The sequence below is a fragment of the Phacochoerus africanus genome, chromosome 4, assembly GCF_016906955.1.
Source record: "Phacochoerus africanus isolate WHEZ1 chromosome 4, ROS_Pafr_v1, whole genome shotgun sequence".
Lineage (NCBI taxonomy): Eukaryota > Metazoa > Chordata > Mammalia > Artiodactyla > Suidae > Phacochoerus > Phacochoerus africanus.
In genome coordinates this window covers 130,220,429-130,246,499 of record NC_062547.1, presented here as the reverse complement: position 1 = coordinate 130,246,499, position 26,071 = coordinate 130,220,429, and the positions used below count along the sequence as shown (strand labels likewise).

The following is a 26,071-nucleotide window of genomic DNA, read 5'->3' as shown; positions in this document are numbered from 1 at the left end:
CAATATTATGCTGACTCACTGATTTTCTAAGAATATATCAATTGCCCGTTTAAGTCAAACTACACTTTCTTTCAAGGAATCACAAGTTTTATGACTTCTCTACTTCACTTATCTTGAGATATCTCATACGGTATTGATTAATTCCATATATGATACCTATCTAATCATCCATCATTTATTTATGTAAGTTTGAGGGGAAGAATTCAGAGAATTTCTTTAAAAATATATGACAGTGCAATCTGACTCCAGTATAAAATAGAATGCTAGTAGACCAAGTCCCTTACATTTAACTCAAGCTTCCTTCACTTACTGATTTATTTCTATTGCACTTGTTTATTGAGCACTTACTGTATTCCAGACACTATTCTAGGGTCTGGGGAAAGAGCTCACAGGGAATGAAAGAACATAAAGCTCTTGCCCTCAAGGAAATTTACGTTCTACTCAGGAAGACCTGTAGAATTTAAGACACACATTAGCAATTAAATACTATGAAAAAAATAAAATAAAGCTCAAGTAAGGGAGTAGATTGTGACAGGAAGGGAAGGCTGGTTTAAGACAGAGCGGTCAAGGAAAACTTGTCTGAAGAAATGACAATGAGCATGACATCATTTAGTGCAGCATCAATCAGCCGATGCCACATTCCACCTGTGACCCAGACACCTACAAGTATTTCACTAATGAATTCAAGGCACCACGGTTTCCTTCCATATTAACATTATCATTTAATATGATGTTTTAACTTTCTGTTTTCACATTTCTAGAAAAAAAAAAGTCACTTATTTTGCTTAAGTTGAGGGCAAATTTCAGTTAGCCTAAACCGAGTTAGAGGTTCGGGCAGAAACATATGCTAGGATGTGAGTTTCTTGATCTCTGGTGATATCCATATTTAAGAGTGTCTCCCCCAGTTATGCCCATCAGCCAGGGGAATTCTTGCTAATCAAATAATGGTAGTCAGTAGACATTTTCTGTGTAAATTCCTGAAGGACACAGGCCTTTTTTTTTTTCTTCCGTAACTCCTGGAATTTGGAACAAGTCTATGGCAACAGCAAGCACTCAATAACTACTCACTAGATGAAAGGAAGCACCTTCTCAAGTGTTTAATACCTCATAGTCTCAGACTCCTTCCCAGTTAGCCAAATTCATAAATACATCTGAGGCTGCATTACCTGTGCCGCGTGCATTTAAACCAGTTCAGAATGTCAGTGCAGCTGGTGTAGTAAATTTGATCAAAGGGATGTGGGTATGACTCTTGCACAGTCACAGAGTAGCTGAAAAGAAGAGGAGAGAGAGAGGAATCAGTATTTCTCTTTCTCACATTACTGATAAATCTTGTACCAAAACACAATCACAGGCTATATTACCTCCCCCTGCAACTCCACACTGACTTTTAACAGAGAATCGCCATGTTTCTACAGGTTTCTCTTTAAACTAGAACTCTAAAAGATCCAATATTAATAATACATTTAAAAGACAGGAGTTCTCCCTATGGCGCAACCGGATTGGCAGCATCTCTTTAGCACTGGGATGCAGGTTCGATCCCTGGCCTGACATAGTGGGTTAAGGATCAGGCGTTGCCACATCTGTGGCTTAGTTTACAACAGTGGCTCCGATCTGATCCCTGGCCCAGGAACGCCATACGCCATGGGGAGGGGGGCAAAAATGAGAAAAAGTAATAAAAGACAAGAGTTCATGCCATAAGTGCCCCCCAAATCTCATTTATTATTCACCAGGAACTCTGATCCTCCTAAATTTAAAAACATATCACCACATATTTTCCTGTATTTAATTCCATCCTCTCCGCTAGGGTCCAGGGATATCAAGACCTTTCACACAACATTTTCAAGCCAGGCCTCATGCAAATAATAAGGGTTATCAGCAAAGAGACAACTTGACTATATGTTGTTACAGACTCTGGAAAATCAGAAACAGTGTATTTCTCTGGTTAGAACTTAGAATAATTTTCTTTCATGTGCCTGCCCTACTTCTCAGGCAATGGAAGAATATATACAATCTCCACATAAAAGCTACAAAGAAACCTTTAAACCCAATTCTAACCATATGGCTAAGACAATTAGCCTGACATAATCACACAAACAACCTGCTGCTACTTAAAACAGTCTGTTTTCCCATATATTTTCCCTAACAGCTTCTTGTTAGTGTAAAGCTCGTGATCCTATGGGCCTAAGAATGAGGATGAAAAACATCCATGAAATAGAAAGAACATTCAATGTTCAATCCCATACCTCTTCATTTCAAAGTGGTCTATTATATGCTCAAGGCTTGGATTCTTGCCCACAGGAAAATCTGGAGACTCCTCTTTTCAAAACAACTGCTTCCATTTTCTTATACTGTCACTTAAAGATTTCCACTAAAATCTTTAGGCCACACTAACCACAACAAGAAAAATGGGCCACAATCATGGACTCACTTGCTGTAGATCAACAGCCCAAGTTCATTCATAGGAACTATCAGCTACAGAAGGTAGGGAAGGAATGAGGTTAAAATTGTCAGCAGGAAAAGCTCAGGCAGACGCAGAGCAGAGACTTCTGATTTGAAAAGCTGAGCAGTGCTGGCTTCACAGTGGGAGTTCTTTCTCCAGGTGATCTTGCTCAGTCATCATGAGACAACCAAAAACTAATCATACTACTCATACTTCGTGTATTTGAGTCTTTGGGACACTACGACTCGATTTTTAGGTAAATTTAGGGCTCCTCTCCAAATCTTGGGCAGATGCAATAGGTCCTTGTGAACACAAAAAAATGACTGGATTAGAAAAAGGGTATAACCCTGATGTGACCCTGAACAACTGATAACCCTGCTTATCCTCAGCTGATAACCTCGCTTCCCTGGGTTTTAGCACATCTTAAAACAAGGAAGTCAGAAATGTTCTTGCAGATTCCTTTCCAGTTGGCATGCTGCATTTCCTACATACACTGCAAAGACTACTTGGACTCCAACAGACAATACCTGCAAGAACAGGTTCAGACAACATCAGGTATGCCATTGCCTGCATCTCTGATATAAGTCCTTCTGGCTGAAGCAAGAGGCCTCTGTTAAAATTTAAATGTTCTTGGAATGAAAGGTCACACGAAGCTATTCATATTTTCTTCAGACCCAAAAAGTGTCCTGAGGTTTAGGTTGATGCAAATTCTCGCCACTTCTTTTTCCTCCAGCAGTTCTTGTACAGAACTGACTCTCGAAGCCAGCTGCATTATTTCTCCATCCCCTTCCTAGTGGAGAGCAAAGCAAATGAACGTCCTCTGTGGGTGGAACTGCCAGGTAGGCGGTCCTACATTACCCAGGAGCAAAACAGAACAACTTTCCATGTGAGCTAAAAAGAAATCACTCTAGATTAACGCTGCTTGGGTGAAAAACTGTTCATCTGCCAGGCTCTCCAGTACCAACTTAGCGGAACTAAATTACTGTGTTGGAACTAGACCTGATGTGGCATTCCCATAAAATGTCACAGGCCATGCTGTGGTGGTAAATTCCGAATGCCCTGGAGAGCAAAGAGTTATCCACTAGGATGCTGGCCAAACACCACGCCATTGGATGTGATGCGGGAGCTGACAGCACAAGCAAGCATACAAAGGGTTTTCACTCATTTCTATTAGCCTGGAAGTTTGCTTAAATAAGAGATGTCAAAGTCCATGATATCCTCTTCTGGACATGTGCTGCTCACCAATAGCATACATGTGCAGGATGCTTCTCTGCTTTCGGGATATAAAGAAGCTCTTCTCTATAAAAGGATTCCAATTCAACAAACGTTTATTGAATAAATTCTATGCAATCCCTGCCTTCAAAGTGCTCTCAAGAGAGGCCAGCACATAAATGCTAAAAATAACGTGCTCTTACTTTAATGGAGAAATGTATACAGTTCACTATGGTTAAGCGTTTCTCTTCAGTATTGATACTTCTCATTAGAATTATTCAGAGCCTAAAACTCAATGAAGAACAAACTGAATATAAATTACTCTTCACATGGATCAGCTCCTGAGGCTTCCACTTAAGTTTACGGAAGAAGGGTTCTAAGCCTTTTCAACCCAAATTTCTTTCTTTTTTTTTCTGTTTTTTTACACATTCTTTTTACTCTCGATCTTTTATTTTTCATTTTTAATGACATTATAATCACACTAGAAAAGGTGGAAACAAATTTTTCAGGAGAGAGAGGGAAAAGCGCATAACTCTTACCTAACCACCCACAGCATTTTGCTGCATTCTCCAGTTCCTGGAAACACTTCATTTTTAGTTTTAGTTTCGCTTTTTTGTTTTCATATTTTTAAACTCACACTATATTCATAATTTTAAACATAATTTTTAAATTTAGGAGTATATCATAAGCATTTTCCATGTTAGTAAATAGTCTTCAAATTACGACTGCCAAATCCTTGCTCAATACCTTCCTGTTGTTAGATAATTAAGCTGTGGTCACTTCTGAAGCGGCTGCTTCCTGGAAGCTGTGTGCCTGTGCTGGTCCTTAGCATCCTTAGCGCTGCTTCTTTTGGCCAATACCTGGGCTGTTAGAACTTGATTGGCACCTTTTTAAAAGTCCTCACCTCCACGTTCATCTTGCAGCTGCTCTTAAAATCACAGAACGAGAAGGAATCGTCTTGATTGTCTAGTCCATTCCCATTTTCATCACGCTCTGGATACTAGTGGTCAGTCTAGAGCCAGCGCTTACACTAAGACCCCCAGACACCATCCTGTACCTCTGTTCCTTATCAGGTGTTAAAATTACAGTGAAAGCTTCTAAAGCAGCCAGTGAGGGGCAAACTGTGGTATAAAAGGAATCCGATCTCAATTCCACATTATTTTTAGCATCAACATGCAAAACTCTTTATCTCCTCCTTGTTTGTTTAATCTTCTCAAACACACTGAAAACATATCATCACCGTGATTTTAACCTATTAAGTATTATTTGGGGAGGAACCCCAGCAAGATTTAATTTAAGGTCAAAGAACAGGGGTGGGGTGGGATGGGGAAAGCCATCATCACTTGAACACATTCCAAAGTGGTTAATTGCATTTGATCTGCCTAAATTATCTTGCTGCTTTAATCAGATATGATAATAATGATCATTTCTCATCTCTGCTCACTTCAGGACTGCAGCTACAATGACTACCACGCCTGTGTCCCACCGCCGAGGGCTGGGGCAGAGAACGGCCTCCCTTCATTCGTGCCTTCTTTAGAAGAAACCCTGTAGATGGAAAGGCTTCAACTCACACCGCAGGGAAAAAGGATGGGGAGAAGAGACAGGTGATTCACGGAGTTACTCATTTTCCGAAAGGATGCTGTGCCGAATTCCTTTAATAATAAGCATCCCCTACATATTTCAAATGATTTCATTTTCCTTAATTTCGCTTCATGTACAACTTCTAAGAATCATAACTGCAGCATTAAAATGAGGCATACTTTGATTCGAAAATAAATTACTTAGTAGGTCTGGGGAGGGACCTGAGAGTCTGCATTTCTAACAAACTCCCAGCTGATATTCCTGCCATTGTAGCTCCACAGCCCACACTCTGAGAAGCAAGGCTGCAAGTGATTCCATGGCTCGGAACCACTGGTGACAGGTGGGTTTTAGAATAAGAAAAACCTACAATGAGCACCACTCAGCCCCACTACCAGGAATTTTGTCCTTGAAGCTAATCTTCCTCTCCTTGTTTCAATTCAAGCTCATTTCAGTTTTTGAAAATACAGGACAAAAAAAAAAAAAAAAAGAAAATACAGGAGAACTTGTCACCTGCACCTTTATTTGATCATTTTAATTTATTCCCCTTTCTTCATTCTTGCCAAAACAATTCCACTTTTAAAAAAACATTCTTCAAAGAATCATCATCTAGCCTTATAATAGAACATTTATCAGTAAGATGACTGTCAATTTTTCTTCTTAGCAGTTCATAGAAGAAATATAGAAAGAAAAAAAAAACTCCATCATTTTTCTGTTTTTCCTCACTCAATTTCCCTTCCTATTAGTGAGTATTTTAGCGGTTACTCTAATCACTTGTGCAACAGTGGAATTATATTAGGTGTAGAGATTAATGTGCCCCTTCTCCGTCTCTCCTCCCTCCCCACCCCCACTACTGATGGTCATGGTCATCTCATTCCTATTATTATTATTATTATTTTGTCTTTTTGCCATTTCTTGGGCTGCTCCCATGGCATATGGAGGTTCCCAGGCTAGGGGCCTAATCAGAGCTGTAGCTGCCGGCCTACGCCAGAGCCACAGTAACTCAGGATCCGAGGTGCATCTGCAACCTTCACCACAGCTCACGGCAACGCCGGATCCTTAACCCACTGAGCAAGGCCAGGGATCGAACCCGCAACCTCATGGTTCCTAGTCGGATTCATTAACTACTGCGCCACGATGGGAACTCCCCAGCACTGATGGTCATGGTCATCTCATTCCTATTAGAAGGTGAGCATACTCGTGAACAAATTATTCATTGTGCACATGACACATGCAAGGCCGTGTTTTGGGCACTGGGAATTATCAATGGCCAACAAAACAATGCAATTATGCATTGGTAAGTTTGGTTACATATTAAGCAAGAAATTGGGACAAAATGTGTACATTGGAGTGGGGGCTGGATTACTTGAAGTCCTGGCTTCTGTTCTCTTTATAGCCTTTCCCTCAGAGAGCTCACCTCTTCACATCTCATCATTCTAGAAGCTTCCAAGTCTACAATCCCAAACACTTGCAGGCCCATATTTCAAGGAGATCCCATCCACACAACAGGACAAATCCACACTCTTCTCTTCCCTATCAAATCATCTGTCTTCCTCTTGTTTTTCCACATGTCTGATGACACCTCCACTCTGGCACAAAACAGGTTCAAAATCTCAGCCTTTTTTGCCTCTTTCATATCCTATAGTTAATGGATCACCAGAATCTCTTGATTCTTATTTCACAGCATCTTTGCTAATTTGATTTTTCCTGCCAGTCCAAAGCTATCATCCTCCAAGTTCACCCACCAATGGATTCTCTCATTTCTAAATTTGACATGTATGCATTCATGTATTTGTTGATTCATTTTTATTATTTTAGTAATATGTATTACGTACTTTGCTACATGTTTTATGGGAAGTTCTGTGAAAATTGCAAAGATAATTAATAGGAGGTCCCTCCCCTTAAATTCTATATAATGTCATTAGTACCACAAGTATATAGAACTTTTTGCACATACATATTTCCTCTACAGCTCAAAGTTTCATAATAATAGCTAACTCTATTGAGCAATGAGGAAAACATGTGCTTGTTACCCTGACTGTGACACTGCCACTGGCGAAAAGGGTGAGCCCTCACTGAAAATTAACACTGTGAGTGAGGAACCAGGGTGCCCACAGAATAACACAGCTGCAGTGCCCAAAAGCCCCTGAGCTTTGTGCATCCTGCTAATGGGTGACAACAGGGGTTAGAATGCATACCCTGTTGTGGACTCATCATGGTGTCGACGGTGATAGGAAAAGAGACCAAAAGTTTGATGTCATCATTTACAGTCACTAAAAATACATACTATTTTCCAGTACTTGATAACTTCTATGGTTTGAAAACCCTGCAGCTGCAATGTTAATATTAAAGATGGAGTTCCCATCATGGCTCAGTGGTTAATGAACCCAACTAGTATCCATGAGGACGTGGGTTCAATCCCTGGCCTCACTCAGTGGGTGAAAGATTCAGCATTGCCGTGAGCTGTGGTGCAGGGAGCAGATGTGGCTCAGATCTTGTGTTGCTGTGGCTGTGGTGTAGGCTGGCAGCTGCAGCTCTGACTCAACTCCTAGCCTGGGAACCTCCATATGCCATGGGTTCAGCCCTAAAAAGAGAGGAAAAAAAAAAAAAGATAAAGATACAAACTTTCTTAGGAACGCAAGTAGCACTGGAGAACAGAGTAAACAGCGTCTGACTGCACTGTAATAGCACTAGCTGGTTTGGGCTGTGTTCTAAAAGGGACCATATGATGACCTATTATTTTGTACCTTCTCTCCATTTCCTACTGCAGATCACACAGACCTGAACACTACATCCTCTGCTTTCATATAATCTATTCAGTCTTACCCTCCTCCTATATCGTACTGACTCTAGTCTTAGTGGACACAGCCCTTTGAGGTCTGCAAGGCACTGGTTCCAAACCGCCTTCCATGGTAGAACCCCTCCCAATTACTGTCATCCATTGGTCTTATTCAGTCTTTAAGGACGTCTCAGGGGACACTACCTCCATGCAGTCCTGTCAGTTTGTCCAGAAATCATGTCTTCCTTTCAGGCCACCTCCTGCACAACTTTTATGGCATACATTTCAACACTCTGGGACATTATTCCACATCTGCCAATGAGAGAGTGTTCCACTGCTCTCTCATCGGTTCCCATGCATAAGTCCAGCTCCACCAAATTATTGCAAATTGATAGGGAGCAGGGAGAAGACCTTAGAGAGATCATTTTAATGGAGCTAGTAATGTTTTCCCTGGACTTACAATTGCACCTGTCAGACTCAGTATATCAAGTTGGTTTTTTTTTTTTTTACAATACATATTCTCTAAGACCAAGGCAAATCATACTATCTCAGTATTACATATAACTAATGATGTTTACATAAGATTAATTTTACAATCTTATTGTAATTTTAACTTTATATATGAGACTGAGGAAAAATAGTAGATAAAGGACTCTATGAGAGATTATTTCTCAGACTACTTTCAAAATTGTTACCTTTCCCAGTGGCTGCACACATTAGGGTCTTCGAGGTTCAGGGATGATGCTGTCCTGATCCAGTGGCATAACAATAAACAGATAAAGCCCAGGCATGAGTTCAAAGAAATAACCATTGTTTCTGAAGAACAACCTACAAGGAAAAAAAAATCCAAATTAGAGATGCATGAAAATGGCCCAAACAGAATTCTTTTCAGCACAGCAATGATTCAGTACCAGTCATCACTAGGGCTGAAATGTGCATAACGAGTTGTGGATTTAAATAGATGGCTCACCAGCTTTCATGGTCCAGGAGAGAGAGAGATACCTCTTAGGTTGGTGGGATGGCCACCATTTTGTAAGTGACTAAAATGCCACACACCATCATTAACTGTTATGGCACCAAAAGCTGTCCTCGTCCATGGCCAGCCAACATTAAAGGAGTCTCCCTCAACAACTCAGAGCTGCACAGGCTCCCAGATTCTCTCACCAGACATACTTCCCTTTGGAAAGAAGAGGGCCCACAGAGGAATCTGGCCTCATTTGTCTTAGAGGATAAACGATGAAACCAAAGTTCCATTGACTCAAGAGAGAGGCACCTCAGGCTTAACAGAGATTCATTCAATAATTCAGTCAATGGCCACTGAATGCCTACTCTATCCTAGGCACCGTGCAGACACTGGACATGAAACACAGATCCAGTTCCTGCTCTGCCCATTAAGATCTTTATAATTTAATAATTATGACCTACATTTCTTACATTTACTGCTTCTGTCTCATCTGCTGAACAGAAACAAAACCAGCTGTTTTCTATTGGTTTCTGTATAGATGTATAGAGAAAAGTATACAGGTGTTCAGAGGTCAGTGTTAGGAAAAAAGAACCTGGTATTCAATGAACTTGTTTTCAGAACAGATGCTGACTCACAGGCCTTGAAAACTTACGGTCTCCAAATGAGACAGGTTGGGGGGCGGGGGGATGCACTGGGGGTTTGGACTGGAAATGCTATAAAATTGGGTTGTGAGGATCATTGTACAACTATAAACATAATAAAATTCATTGAGTAATTAAAAAAAAAAAAGAACCTGGTATTATTGCCAGGAATAAAGACTAAAAAAGAAAAACAGGGAGTTCCCTGGTGGTGCAGTGGGCTAAGGATCCAGCATTGTCACTGCTGTGGCTAAGGATGCTGCTGTGGGGAGGGTTCCATCCCTGGCCCAGGAACTGCCATATGCCCCAGGCACTGTCAAGAAGTTTTTAAAAAAAAAAAAAAAGAAAAGAAAAGAAAAACAAATAGAAGCATATCTGAAAAAGAGTTAGGCCTACAAAGGAGAGAGAAGAGGGAGGAGAATGTTTCAGGCTGAGGGAATGGAGGTGAGGCTCAGGCACACTTACTAAGCTCGTTCACCAAGGGTTTTATAAGACAATTCAGAGTATGTGAACCTCATCAGAGGATTACAGAGAGCTAGGAAAGGATACAGAGTGGCATTAGAAAGATCAATAGCTGCAGGGGGAGACAAGTAGAGAGACGCCAGGGGAGATGTGACTCTGGGTGCAATAAGGAAGTAACACTGGGGTTTCAGGAAATTGAGTGAATCTGGGAGTTGTTCATGAGGTGAAATGGATAGGACTTGGTGACTGGATGGGGGAGTAAGAGAGAAGAGGGACTCCTGGTACAGCCCCTTGGTTGGAGGGTGACCCCTCATTGAGACAGAAACATAGGAGCCCCCCCTCCTGGCAGGCAGGGGAGGCAGATGGGGGAAGGAGGCTTTATTTAGTTCAGTTTTAGATACATCAAACTTGGGGGTCCCACAGAGAGGTATTCAAACGAAGTCACCTGCAGGCATTTACTGAACCAGGCCCTGGTCAGCTCAGACATGACACAGTTGTAACACATGATTCTAGAAACTATACCTGTCTCTTCACCTCCGGCAACATGGCACTTAGCAAGGAGGAAAAGCTTAATGTCATACCATATAAAATGATTTTACACAGTAATTATAAAAATGGACATAGGATGAGAAAGAGCTGATTCATTTACTAATTAAAAGAAAATAAGCACCAGTTTGCCTGTTAGTAAACTAGTGACACTAGTAATAATTGGCCAGATTATGGGACCAAAGCAGTTATTCCCTGGGTGAGAGCTGGCATTTTGAAATGTTATACTAACTTTCTTTCTCTTTTTTTTTAGAAAAAAAGTTAATTATCTTTATTATAGAATTATCTTCTATAAATCAATAATAATAAACACTAAAAAGCAAAAATGTATAAAATATGTAACTACTTTATAAAGACATAATACAAGTAGCCAATGAACCTATTTTTTAAATGTTTAACTACTAATCCTTGAAGAAGTACAAACCAATGAAAAACTATTTTTTTTTTTTTTTTAGCTATTTCCTGGGCCGCTCCCGCGGCATATGGAGATTCCCAGGCTAGGGGTCCAATCGGATCTGTAGCCACTGGCCTACACCAGAGCCACAGCAACGCGGGATCCGAGCCGCGTCTGCAACCTACACCACAGCTCACGGCAACGCTGGATCGTTAACCTGCTGAGCAAGGGCAGGGACCGAACCCGCAACCTCATGGTTCCTAGTTGGATTCGTTAACCACTGCGCCACGACGGGAACTCCGACTATTTTTTTTTTATCCATTAAATTGGGAAAGATTTTCTTAAGCAATGATATCAATTCTCACAAAGGCACAGAAAGACAGATCCTCTGATACACTGTTGTTGGGAGGGTAAATTGATACAATGTTGTTAGAAATCAATGTAGTAATACGCAGTTGCAAAATATTCCTTTGGTAGTGTATAGTTTGAATAATTTAAATGATAGTGGATAAAATTCATATGAAAAGTTATACTAACTTTCTACTCCAGGAGTTACCAGGTTTTAGTATCTGGGAACCAATTTTATCCAATAATAACCCTGTGGTTTTAAAAGGTAAGTTTATCGTAAAACAAATAATAAACTACAATACTGGCAAAAACCTAAACTTAGGAAATAGTTTATCCTTCAAATTCCAGAGAATAGATTAAATGAAGAAGTAGTAAATTCTTTAAAATCAAGATTGTTTGTAAAGACAAGTATATTAAGTATATTATGACAAGTTATCTAACTCCACAAAGAATAAAACAAAAAAAATGTTTGATTTGGAATAAGGAATAAATGTCATGAATTTGTAGGATAATTAAAAGATGGTATAAGCCACTATGAAAGGATGTGAAATCTTTAAAAAGGAGATTTCAATCATCATGAAATAATTCCAACATATAAAGCACAAACAAGTAGCCAAAATATGGCTTATAAATTAATTCGAACTACTAATATTTCTCACAGGCTAACCATCATGAAGCTGTAAAATCTGAAGCTTAACATTATATAATCAAAGAAGCTATTTCACTTAATAGGAATAAATAAAAAGTAATGATGGAGATAATGATTAAACAATAACAGCTAACATTTTCTGAATGATTACTGTGTGCCAGGCACAGTGCTGAAACTTTTATGTGAATTATCTATTTAATCCTCACAGTAACTTTCCTAAGTAGGTGTTTTATTGTCCCCATTTCACAGCTGAAGACATGTAATATACTGTAATGTTTTCTTCATCCATCAAAAAAGGGAACCTTTCATATATCTGGTCATAACAAATAAGCATGGCAAGTATCTCTATGCCTCACTGCCTTATCTATGTCAGGATAAGTATTTTGTTTCAACGAAGTGTGAAATATGTATATTAACATTCATTCTTTCCTCAAAGACAAAAACAAGGGCCAGTCAGCAGTAATCTGCCATCTATTCACAAACAATTACCCCAAATTGGAAAGTTTATATCCTGAGTCACCATCTCAGACTCAAACCATCTATTTCCCAATTAGAAATGTTTAGTCTGTAAAGCTGAAAACTGCTGTAAGCAGTGAATCAAACTACCAAGAAAAAGAAGGAGGCTGTCCTTTCTCCTTTATTGTAAAAATTTTAAGGCTAACTTGGTATCTCTTCTTGCTTTGCACTTGATGCTTGGCCCTGTGAAGGCTTCAACCTCTCTTATAGGGATGACAGAAAAAAAAAAAGAAAAAGTAGAATTTGGTCACCTCCTCATTGATTGCTTCTGAAATTCAGCACACAGAAAACTCAAACTACACTGCAAAGTTGCTGCTGGCATTCATGGAAGGGGAAGTCTAAGTACATTTAAAATTATATATGTGTCACTTGGTCTCTTATTCCCAAAGCATTTTCCAAATTAAAATTAGAAAATTGAATTCTAGAATAATCTACATTAAAATACAAAATGTTCAAATCAAAAAGAACTGCTAGATCAAGAAGGGATTATGTAAACTCATATAAACTGATTGAAACTATTTGTGTAAATAAAAAGTTACACATGTTAGGGGAGAAGGAACATTTCTTTCCCTATTTTATTATTCTTTTACAGGTTTTGGTGTGGAAATGTGTGTCCCTTTTTTCCTTAGTGTCTAACCCCAAAGAAAGAAAGTTCAATAAACAATTTTCTTCCTTATTTCTCTTTTAAACCCTGTCAGTTTGCCCGACACTATAATCTTCCACTTTAGAGTGCAAACGCAAAGTACAATCACTGAATAATAGCATTATTTCAATTTTTTATTTTTTTATTTTTATTTTTATTTTATTTATTTATTTATTTATTTTTTTGTCTTTTTGCTATTTCTTGGGCCGCTCCTGCGGCATATGGAGGTTCCCAGGCTAGGGGTCGAACTGGAGCTGTAGCCACCGGCCTACGCCAGAGCCACAGCAACGCGGGATCCGAGCCACGTCGCAACCTACATCACAGCTCACGGCAACGCGGGATCATTAACCCACTGAACAAGGGCAGGGACCGAATCCAATCCACAACCTCATGGTTCCTAGTCGGATTTGTTAACCACTGCGCCACAACGGGAACTCCTATTTCAATTTTTTAAACAAAGCAACACATGGTGATGTGCTTCCTTGAAACAGATGTTTTGAAAATATTCAAAACTCTAAATTGGATGTTAAGCTACTGAAGTCAAGCAGGGCCCTGTGGGGCTCCTGGGCACACACAACTCCTTCTGTGTCCCCCATTTCTTGCTTTTAGGAAATGGGCCTCATTCAACCTCCATGGCCTTTTGTGGGTTCCAAAGGGTAGTTTCAGAAAGCTGCTGATCAGAGAAAGGAGGGGATGCAAAGACAGGAGAGGTAAAGTCAAGAAACAATAATGCAGCCTTGGGGCAAGGTTCTGGTTCCCCTTCAAGGGACATATGTAACAATGTAGGCATCTTATACACCTGAGAGAAAAGTTATATTCCTTATGCTTCTTTTAGAAATGAATTCTTTAAAACTGAACAGCTTGGAGCCTTTCCTTGTGCTTCTCCCTCGTTTGACTGCAGCCTAAACACAATCAACTGTAAGCTAAAGATTAGGCACCCTGAGCACAATTGCCTATGGGTTAAAGATTATTAGCACATAATGTTTTTCTGGAAATTTCTTAGTTCTAATCCCTGATCAATATGCCCTATTTGCAAGTAGTGTTATTCTAGGAAAAGTCAAGATGCCATTACCCAGAAGACAACCACCAGGATCACGCTGAGATCTCCTGACATCAGCTTCGATGACTAAGATTCCCCAAAAGAAAGAGTCTGCCCTAATCCTGGTTCTGATCTGAAATCCTGTTTTTCTCTTTTTGTCTATAAAACTCTCCACAATCATTCCCCACAGGAGGGCATGACCTTTAAGGCATTAGCCTACTGTGGCCTCCTCTGCCGGGCAAAGCAATAAAAGCTATTTTTTTTCCCCTTCACCCAAAACTCTGTCTCTGTGTTTCTATTTGGCACCAGTGAACAAAGTTTCAGCAATACTACCCCTACCTACCCAATCTCTGCCTTCAAATAATTTTCCTTGTGGTTACGCTTTTCAAAATGTAAAAGGTAAAAAAAATAGAGTCATTTGCATGAACCCCCTAGTGCCAAACTTGATTGCCTTCCATATCATTCACTTAATTATTATGGAAAAATCAAAACAGAAAATCAGTACACCTGATTAGCATTGCTAAAGTGCTCTATTAGAAAGAACAAACACAGCAGGCTTAGTTAACTCTTACTGTCTGCTCAGAAGGCAGGCTTTGGATATTCTACCATGAAACCTCAATAAACAATCAGATTGAATAGGGGAAACTCTGGAGGGGGGGGAGAAATTGGGGAGGATGGGAATAACATGTACACACTACTGTAAAAAATAGGTAATTAATAAGAACCTACTATTATAGCACGGGGAAATCTACTCAACAGCTTGTAATTACCTATATGGGAAAAATTATATATAGACACACATCAGTTGTATATGTATAACTGATTCACTTTGCTATACACCTGAAACTAATTCAACATTGCAACTCAACCACACGCCAAGAAATATTTTTTTTAATCAAGGTGAATAAAATCCTTACAATGGATGAGTCTGTCTGAGTTGTGATGAAAGGGAGTAGTTTATCAGTGCGTTAGGGAGAAATAATAATGGAGCATTGACTGGCTAATTTATTTTTGGAACAACAGAGGGATAAATGATTCCAGACAATTCTTTTTGGCTCTAAAATCTATTTCCATTCTAGAATCATTAAGGGCACATACAGAAATACCTTGGGTGCCCTTACTCAGCATTTTCTCAAACTCATTACTCTAAAATTCTCTCGCAGTTCTTTAAGTGAAAAGTGATTTCTTGATTAAAAACTGCCACATTCTCACAATTCCTCCCACCACCGGGTACCAAGAGCCACCCAGTCAACTTGATCACTCTATCATGTTAACACTAAAGGATGCACTAGCTACTCAGACAGGCTGTCCAGGTAGGAAGAAGAGAGTGGTGTGCCGTGTCCTTCCTGGAGCTCTGGGCCTGTGAATAGAGCATCAGAGGTCCAGCTTTAGGGTATTAAAGATGTCAAAAGAGTACCGCTTGCCAGTTGCCCCAAGAACAACCTCAAAGGAGGACTTCCGTGGAAATGCTACTTCACCGATAAAAGGAATCGTTGAGGCACTGTCCTGATTTCTATTTTCACCATCCAAAGCTGGTTATTCTAATAGCATATTACTTTACTCAAGCATAACTACTCATTTGAAACCATACAATGCTCTCTATTTTTGTCTGGGTATCCTCATGTCATTTTCTTAACATCAAATACTACAACCAAGCTATTCTTCTAAGTCAACCTAAATCGTGTTGTAATGGCAGCCACACAACATTCCTTGGACGCTTCTATGAATAGAAGTTAAATGAGCGTGGCTATTAATATTTAATAAAAGAAAAATATATTCTCAAATGCTATTTTATAAACTTACCAGCGTTTTATAAACAACCACCCCCACCCCAAGCATTAGCATGAAGTAGGTGTTTAATAGCAGTTCTGGCATTCACTGCGCATTTTACATCAAGCAAAAACTGGGCAACCCCCTGAGGGTGCCCAGCGCTGAGATACCCAGGTTGGGGGAGGTGGCGGGCTCACTCCACATGGAGAACAGCCACAGTGAGCATCTCAATGCTGCGTGACGCAGCCACAATTAAGAAAGAGGCTGCTGGGGGAACAGAGCAGTACAGTCTCACCTATTAAACCAGCCAACCTCACAGCTCTAACCTAGGTGGCATTAAGGGGGAGTCTGGGGCACACCCTGGTCATCTACTCATCATCCGCTTTGGAAAGTACTTACTGCACAACATCCCTGTAAATTCGTCTCTCACAATGTATGGGGAAAAAATCCACAAGCCATATTCACTAAGGATGGAAGTGCAACTGTGGGGAGTAGTGTGCCTTTTAAGGTCTGGTCTCTAGCTTCACAGTTCAAAATCTATTAGGGAGGATGATTATAAATAAAATATAATTCTTTGCCCAATGGATCAATGTAGAAAGAAATTGCCAGAGTTTTAAGAGGAGAGAAAAATCACTGTGAGCGGGGATGGCTCACGAAAGAGGTCAAACTTGAAAAGAAGTTTTCAAAAGGAAAAGAACTAGAAATCTGAGTGACTACCTCATGCCTCACCCCTCACATATGTAATCTCATTGGCTGCGATTAAATGTTTTGTCTGAAATCAGACAATTAACACAGAGCGAATTTGACCATGGCCTGCTGGTGACTGTGATGTCTCAGTCTGTCCTCAGCATCACTTTGGATTAAAGGAAGTCTTTGGGTGAACGAACATCATTGGGAGGGGCCATGAGGCAGAGAGATAAGTGGGAGCCAGGCCTTGGGGGTGGAGAGCAGGAGGTCTTGTAAGGAATCCTGAGACATGGTGTTTACTAGCACCATGCTTACTAAGAAGGTAGAGCTTCTTTTTTTTTTTCTTTTTTTTCTTTTTGTCTTTTTTGTTGTTGTTGTTGTTGATGTTGTTGCTATTTCTTGGGCCGCTCCCGCGGCATATGGAGGTTCCCAGGCTAGGGGTCGAATCGCAGCTGTAGCCACCGGCCTACGCCAGAGCCACAGCAACACGGGATCCGAGCCGCGTCTGCAACCTACACCACAGCTCACGGCAACGCCGGATCGTTAACCCACTGAGCAAGCGCAGGGACCGAACCGCAACCTCATGGTTCCTAGTCGGATTCGTTAACCACTGCGCCACGACGGGAACTCCCAAAAGGTAGAGCTTCTTGGTGAAGGGCCTTGAGCACTAGGCTAAGGATTCCAGATGATTTTATCCTGCCTGCAGTGGGATATGCTTAAGCCTTTGAGCAGGATGCATTATTTGATGAAAGAGGTGTTTTGGAGATTAACACACAGCAGGTGTTCAAAATCCAACCAAGGAAACAGCCTCATCTCTTGGAGGCAAAGAGAGGTTAGTGCGTTCAGAGGTGGGGTGTCTCTGCCTGTCCCAGGGTGGCAGTCTAAGGAGTGGGAAGTAAGTCAGAAACCAATGAAAGAAAGAATTGGCAGGATTGGGAGAAATAATAGAAAACACAGCTGATATTAGGGAGAACTGTTTTGAGCTTAAACGATTCTGAATCCCAGATACATTTTCTCGGTTCAGTCTCTTTTTATCTCCTACTGGGAAAAAACATACATCTCTTTTTTATTAGAAAAAGAAACTTAAACACTACTCATTCCATAATTTAGCAAATAAAATTGTATTTCTTTTCCTAAACTTCTGACATCTTAATATTCCTCAGTAACATTCCTACCTATTCTTTCAAAAATGAAGTCCTAATTTTTTTGGTCTTTCCAACAACAACCAAAAAAACCCCTTTGATCCTTTTTATAAGATGTCCTCTTTCTTCCCCTTTTTCAACAACTGTGCTTTGGCAGCCCTAATTACACCCTATTGTTATAGCCAGCCTCCAGGATGACCTCTGATGAACTCTGTCTTGTGTAAACCCTTCTCATAGTGAATAGACTTGTGTAACCAATAGGATTTTGCACCAATGAGAGTAAAATTTTCAAGCCTAGGTCATCAAAGGCATTACAGTTTCTATATTACTTTTTGGATCACCATTCTGCAGGAAGCAGCTGCCATGTTATTAGGACACTGAAGCAGCCCTATGGAGAGATCAACCCAGTGAGGAACTGAAGTTTCCTTGTGATGCAGCAGGTGTTGTCACTGCAGTGGCTTGGGTCACTGCTGTGGCTTGGGTTCGATCCCTAGCCCAGGGAATTTACACATGCATCGAGCAAGCGCAGCCCAAAAGGAACAAACAAACATAGTGAGGAACTGAGGCCTCCTGCCAACAGCCATGTGACTGGGTTCTCCTGCCTCTGTCAAACCTTCAAATGACTGTAGCCCCTGCTGACATACTGCATCATGAGACCCTGAGCCAGAATCACCAACTAAGCTTCTCCCAAATTCCTGACCCACATAAACTGTGAGGTAATAAATGTTTGTTGTTTTAAGTTACTAAGTTTATTTTTTGTCTTAGTAAACCCATTTTTATTTCAACCTCCTCAAGTTCATGATAATCAAGTTGTTACAGTCATTTGCACATCGAAAGAAACAAAATATAGGTTTAGTCCCTCTGAACTGGAAAATGTTTTCCTTTGTTTCCACTCAAATACTTAGTAGGGGGGGAATAAGGAAGTCTGCAGCTCAATGATTAAATACATGGAAAAACAGTAGGAATGCAACTTTTCCCCTGACCTAAGCCACTATATTTTGAGGTAATTTGTTACACAGAAATAGATACTGAATGTACTTATGTTTTATTATCTCCATACCAAAAACATTTTGACTTCCAAAACAGCTCTCAGTAACGCCCACCATTTAGCATCACCTTCAGTATCAGTTGTGCACCTGCAATGCTTCTGAAATCTTTCCTAACTCCTGGCAAGAGCCCATCATCTTCTAATTACAGTTGGACTCATTTTGTCCCTAGAGGCAAAACATCATAATGCCTGTGTTTTAAGGTGCATCTGCTACTTTTCCACACAAAGCGCTGTCCCAGATTATCCCGTCATTTATCCTTAACTATTTAACATCTGACTATCGGGAAGAATTGACCCACCCCACAATAACCTGCAGAGTTCATCAAATGGTCCGTGCAATGTCATTGATAAAAATATTAAATGGATGGACTCTAGACTCTTCCCTAAATTAATTTTTCATCTACAAATAAATGTGCCTTTAATTTTCTTGCATCTGAACTGGTTTTCTATGATTATCTTTGATTAGATAATATACAAAATTTAATTGTTTCATTTGTTAACTTTTTATTTTGAAGTTATTTTAAATTTATTTGCAAGCTACAAAAATAGAACAAAGAGTGCCCTTCACCCAGATTCATCAGTTGCTAACACTTTGCCACATTTACTTCATCACTCTCGACCTACATACACATATATAGGCAATTTATACATATTTTTTAGCCATTTGAGAGTAATTTGTACATATACAAATACTTGTAAATACTTCAATTTGCATTTCCGAAAAATAAGAATGTCCACTTATATAATCAAAGTCCAACTCTCTAAGGGAGGGAAATTTACCATTGATGCTATAGTACCATCTAATCAATACACCTAATTCAGATTTTATCGACTGTCCTAATAATGCAATTAATTTAACAATCTTTCTCAGAGACATTTTTCAAAGCCTTTGTCGAAGAGCAAACATTTGTTTGCTCAGTCAGCAAACACTGGTGAAAGCCACTTCTGCCCTCAAAGAGTTTACAATCTAATGTGAGAGCTGTATCACGTGGACATTAACAACAAGGTAATAAAAATCACAATTAGGGTCAAAAGAGGTTACAAAATGAGCATGGGAGTTCAGAAAGTATTTCCAGCTTGACAGTGGGGAGAAGAAGTAGCAAAATGAAGACTGTGCTAGACAAACAAGCAGGGGAGCTTACACCCAAAGGAACCACTAGGAGCAAAAGCAAGAGGAAGCAGCTTCCCAGAGGGAAAAGCAAATGGGCAAGGCTGCCTGGAGCGCAGAGTGGAAAAACAAGTGAGCGGAAGAAGAATTTTAGAGCCAGCTCAGGAATGACCTTGAATATCATGGTTTAAGATTCACTCAAGGTAAAATATCCAAATACTTCATGAGACCCCAGGCAGTCCAAGAATAAATGTGTGTAAGAAAAATGAACTCTTGTGGCACAGAGGTGAAGGATCCTGCATGGTCACTGCAGTGGCTTGGGTCAGTGCTGTGGCACAGGTTTGATCCCTTGCCCAAGAACTTCCACATGCTTCAGGCATGGCCAAAAAAGGAAAAAGAAAAATGAACTAGAGCAGAGGACAAGATGGCGGAGGAGTAGGGGGACACGCTCGCCCTCTCCCACAAACACAACAAAAAAAAGCACATCTACAGAATAAATGACTCGCACAGAACAGCAACCAATCGATGGCAGAAGAACCTAAACTCCAATAATGGCAAGAAGTTCGTGACATTACGGGGCAGAACGGGAGAAAAGAGGAGAGTGAGAGAAGGTGAATCCAAGCGGGACGGGCGCTCCCGAAAGGGAACTGCGGAGGAGAAAGGGATCCCGCACCCTGGAAAGTCACCTACACGGGGGAAAGATCAAACGAACCGGAGGAATCTCCAGATGCAGAGAAGAGTGTAGCAGTAAGTTGGAGTACGGAAAAGCCGATCAAGAACCGAACGGATCATCTGAACTACGGGCACAGTCACCAAAAATTGAGACGCCTGGGTGGGGGCTGGGCACCAAGTCCTCAGCTCCAGAGGTTAGTCGCCGAGAAAGGGCCGGGGGACGCCTGGGTGGGGGCTGGGCACCGAGACCAAGGCTCCAGAGGTTAGTCCCCGGGCTGGGGGGGGGGCGAGGCAGAGCGGAAACTGCTTGGGAGGTCTAGAAACCATTTGACGGGGCAGAGACTGCCTGGGAGACTAGAAAACAAAGCTGTCGCAGAGGAAGGGAGCAATACTCTAGGGGCGGGGAAGTGGAAAGCCGCATCAGAGGGAACCTGGGAGAAGAGCCTGGTCTGCGCCCATGCTGGGGAGGGGAGAGAAGAAGGGGTGGGTCCCCATAGAATACCCCCCACGCCACAGCAAGCTTACAGGCCCGCTAGCTAGCTGAAAGCTGTGCTTCCCAGTGCATCCCCTCCCCCCACCCCCACCACCCTCTACGCTCTCGCTGAACCTGGGGCTGCCTGCCATCCAGGAGGGCTGGCCTCAACAATTGCCTGAAGCCTACCACCGCAGGGGCTGTCCCTGCACAGGCCTGCTTGCCCTTTGGAGGGGCTACACTTCCGCAGAGTAGCACCAAAAACCACCAGCCCCCGAGTAAAGGCCTGCAGCCCAGAAAAGCTAGAACAAGCCTAGCCAGGCAGTGAATAGATCTGCCTAATTCCCGGACGGTTTTTCTGAGTTGGGCTGCCCCTGGGGAGGAGCCTGTTGGGTTTCAAAGGCCCTGCTACCCGCCCAAGCCCCCAGGGGGTGACCTAGTGGATCAGCTGCATAGGACTGCCAGCTCCAGGCAGGACCCCCCTACAGCCCAGAAAAGCTGCAACAAGCCTGGCCAAGCCGGGAAAAGATCTCAGACGGTCTTTCTGAGTCAGGCTGCCCTGGGGAGGAGCCTCTTGGGTTTCCAACGGCCCCTGCTACCCGCCCAAGCCCCTAGGGGGTGCCCCACACCCGCGGAATAGCTGCTCAGCACCACCAGCCCCCTAGAAGAGCCCCTGCAGCCCAGAAAAGCTGCAACAAGCTTGGCCAGACTGTGAAAAGATCTGCCTACATTCTCAGGCCATCCTTCTGAGTTGGGCTGCCCTAGGGAAGAGCCTCTTAGGTTCCTCAGTGACCCAGATAGCAGCCCCCAGGGGGTGCTGCACTCCTGAGGAACAGCCTGCCCAAACACCTCCAACCCCCTGCAAGAGACCTCGGCTCCAGAGGTTAGTCCCTGGGCTGGGGGGGCGGGGAGGAGCGGAAACTGCTTGGGAGGTCTAGAAACCATTTGACGGGGCAGAGACTGCCTGGGAGACTAGAAAACAAAGCTGTCGCAGAGGAAGGGAGCAATACTCTAGGGGCGGGGAAGTGGAAAGCCGCATCAGAGGGAACCTGGGAGAAGAGCCTGGTCTGCGCCCGTGCTGGGGAGGGGAGAGAAGAAGGGGTGGGTCCCCATACAATACCCCCCACGCCACAGCAAGCTTACAGGCCCGCTAGCTAGCTGAAAGCTGTGCTTCCCAGTGCATCCCCTCCCCCCACCCCCACCACCCCCTAATCTCTCGCCGAACCTGGGGCTGCCTGCCATCCAGGAGGGCTGGCCTCAACAATTGCCTGAAGCCTACCACCACAGGGGCTGTCCCTGCACAAGCCTGCTTGCCCTTTGGAGGGGCTACACTTCCGCAGAGTAGCACCAAACACCACCAGCCCCCGAGAAAAGGCCTGCAGCCCAGAAAAGCTAGAACAAGCCTAGCCAGGCAGTGAATAGATCTGCCTAATTCCCGGACGGTTTTTCTGAGTCGGGCTGCCCCGGGGAGGAGCCTCTTCGGTTTCCAATGGCCCTGCTACCGCCCTAGCCCCCAGGGGGTGCCCTAGTGGATCAGCTGTATAGGACTGCCAGCTCCTGGCAGGACCCCCTACAGCCCAGAAAAGCTGCAACAAGCCTGGTCAAGCCGGGAAAAGATCTCAGACGGTCTTTCTGAGTCGGGCTGCCCTGGGGAGGAGCCTCTTGGGTTTCCAGTGGCCCTGCTACCCGCCCAAGCCCCTAGGGGGTGCCCCACTCCCGCGGAATAGCTGCTCAGCACCACCAGCCCCCTAGAAGAGCCCCTGCAGCCCAGAAAAGCTGCAACAAGCTTGGCCAGACTGTGAAAAGATCTGCCTACATTCTCAGGCCATCCTTCTGAGTTGGGCTGCCCTAGGGAAGAGCCTCTTAGGTTCTCAGTGACCCAGATAGCTGCTCCAGCCCCCAGGGGGTGCTGCACTCCTGAGGAACAGCTGCCCAACACCTCCAACCCCCTGCAACAACCCCACAGCCTAAAAACACCAGAGCAAGCTCGGCATGACCAAGTGAAACCTGCTACCATCGTGGTGTGGACCTCCCAGTCCTGTCTGCCCTCAGGAAGTCCTCCTTTGCTTCAAAGAAACACTGTTAGCCCCATCAACACTCCAGAAAAGCCACACTGCCTCAAAAAAGATTGACCAACAACGCCAGCCCTCAGGAAATATTCCATGGCAGTGACAAGGCAAACACTGCCCGAAAACGGAGAGTACAACTCCCTCAGGAGAAGAAAAACAACAAGCAAGATGAAGAAGCTGAGAAACCACCCCCAGTCAAACCAACAGGAGAACTCACCTAAAACAGTCAACAATGAAACAGATCTCTGCAGTCTGACAGACCTGGAGTTCAAAAAAGAAATAGTGAAAATACTGAAGGAACTAAGAGAAGATAGGAACAGTAATGCAGATACCCTCAGAAAGGAACTAGAAAATATAAGGAGGAGCCAAGAAAAACTAGAACATTCATTTGCAGAGATGCAAACTGAACTAAGGGCAGTAAAAACCAGAATGAATAATGCAGAAGAACGAATCATGATATGGAAGATAGAATGATGGAAATCACCCAATCGGGTCAGCAGACAGAAAACCGAATCAAAAAACTGGAAAGCAATATAAGAGACCTATGGGATAATATAAAGCAGGCCAATAACGCATAATAGGAATTCCAGAAGGAGTAGAAAAGATAAGGGGATGGAAAATATATTTGAAGAAATTATCGCTGGAAACTTCCCAAGTCTAAAGGATGCTGGGTTCAAGATACAAGAAGCACAGAGGGCCCCAAACAAACTGAACCCAAACAGACCCACAGCAAGACACATCATAATAAAAATGGCAAAAGTTAGTGATAAAGAGAGGATCCTAAAGGCAGCAAGAGAAAAACAGAATGTTACCTACAAGGGAACCCCCATAAGAATATCAGCTGATTCTCTACAGAAACACTACAGGCCAGGAGGGAATGGCAAGAGATATTTAAAGTGCTCAAAGGAAAAAATATGCAACCTAGAATACTCTATCCAGCAAGAATATCATTTAAAATAGAAGGGGAAATAAAAATTTTTTCCAACAAACAAAAACTTAAAGAATACTGCAACACAAAACCCAGGTTAAAGGAATATTGAAAGGGCTTCTCTAAACCAAAAAGAAAGGAAGGAAAGGGAAGAAAAGACAAGAAAAAAAAAAAAAAGAAAGAAAAGAGGAAGAACTAGGACTGAGGAAACCGCAATCAAGAGCAGTCACTCAAATAAGCCAGCATACAGATTTCATCATGAACATGCTTCAAACAAAATAAATTAAAAGAAAAAAATAAAAAGTCATCAAACCATAAAATGTGGGCAAGGGATGTTAGGAAAGTAAATAACCCTTTTTGTTTGTTTGTATGTTTCTCTTCTTAATTTTAATATAGTAATGAAGGGTTTTGAACTTACAGGACTATCAGGCTAAAACACACAATTATGGGAAGGGTTGCATACTTAAAAAACAGGCAACCACAAGCCAAAACCAAATATTGCATTTGCAAAAAATGAAAAAAAATACACTCAAGCAGATAATAACAGGAGACCATCCAACCAAAAAAAAAGAAAGGAAGAATGGGAACCATAGAATCAACTGAACAACGAGGTTCAAATGCAATAAATAATCATCTATCAATTATCACCTTAATGTCAATGGACTGAACGCCCCAATCAAAGACACAGAGTGGCTGAGTGGACAAAAAGGCAAAAGCCTTCATATTGCTGCCTACAAGAAACTCACCTTAGGACAAAAGATACATATAGACTGAAAGTGAAAGGTGGGGAAAATATTTCACGCCAATGGACATGACAGAAAGCAGGAGTCGCAACACTCATATCAGACAAAATGACTTTAAAACAAAAGACATAAAGCAAGACAAGAAGGACACTACTTAATGATTAAGGCATCCATCCAAGGAGAGGATGTTACTATCGTCAACATATATGCCCCAAATACAGGAGCACCCAGACACATACAACAATTAACAGACATAAGGGAGATATTGATGAGAATACAATCATAGTAGGAGACCTTAATACCCCCCTCACATCAATGGACAGATCCTCTAGACAGAAAACCAATAAAGCAACAGAGATCCTAAAGGAAACAATAGAAAAGTTAGACTTCATTGATATCTTCAGGACACTACAATCCAAAAAAAGCAGAATACACATTCTTCTCAAATGCTCATGGAACATTCTCAAGACTTGACCACATATTGGGACACAAAGCGAATCTCAATAAATTTAGGAGCATAGAAATTATCTCAGTATCTTCTCTGACCACACAGCCCATGAAATTAGAAACCAACCATGGGAAAGGAAGAGAAAAAACCTACTGCATGGAGACAAACAACATGCTCCTCAAAACCAATGGGTCAATGAGGAAATCAAGAAGGAAATTAAAAACTACCTTGAAACAAATGATAATGAAGACACAACTGCTCAAAATCTATGGGATGCTGCGAAAGCAGTGCCCAGAGGGAAATTTATAGCAATACAGGCCTTCTCAAAAAAGAAGAAAGATCCCAAATTGACAACTTAACCCTCCACCTAAATGAATTAGAAAAAGAGAACAAAAAGGCCTAAAGTCAGCAGAAGGAAGGAAATTATAAAGATCAAAGAAGAAATCAATAAAATAGAGACTCAAAAAACAATAGAGAAAATTAATAAAACCAAGAGCTGGTTCTTGAAAAGGTAAACAAAATGGACAAACCCCTGGCCAGACTCACAAAAAGAGGAGAGAAAGAACCCAAATAACCAAAATTAAAATGAAAAAGGAGAAATCACAACGGATACTGCAGAATACAAAAAACCATAAGAGAATACTATGAACAACTATATGGCAACAAGTTCGACAATCTGGAAGAAATGGACAATTTTCTAGAATCTTACAGCCTGCCAAAACTGAATCAAGTAGAAACAACCAACTGAACAGACCCATCACTAGAAATGAAATTGA

The 26,071-nt window shown here is 41.9% G+C and overlaps 1 protein-coding gene across 1 annotated transcript in view; it reads right to left on the bottom strand.

Annotated features, from left to right (window-relative positions):
- MEGF10 (multiple EGF like domains 10) overlaps window positions 1–26,071 on the bottom strand; it is a 185,077-nt gene that overhangs the window by 125,706 nt on the left and 33,300 nt on the right. The window contains 2 exon segments of the mRNA XM_047778535.1: window positions 1,167–1,268; window positions 8,705–8,837. Coding sequence (XP_047634491.1) covers window positions 1,167–1,268; window positions 8,705–8,837 — 235 coding nt within the window.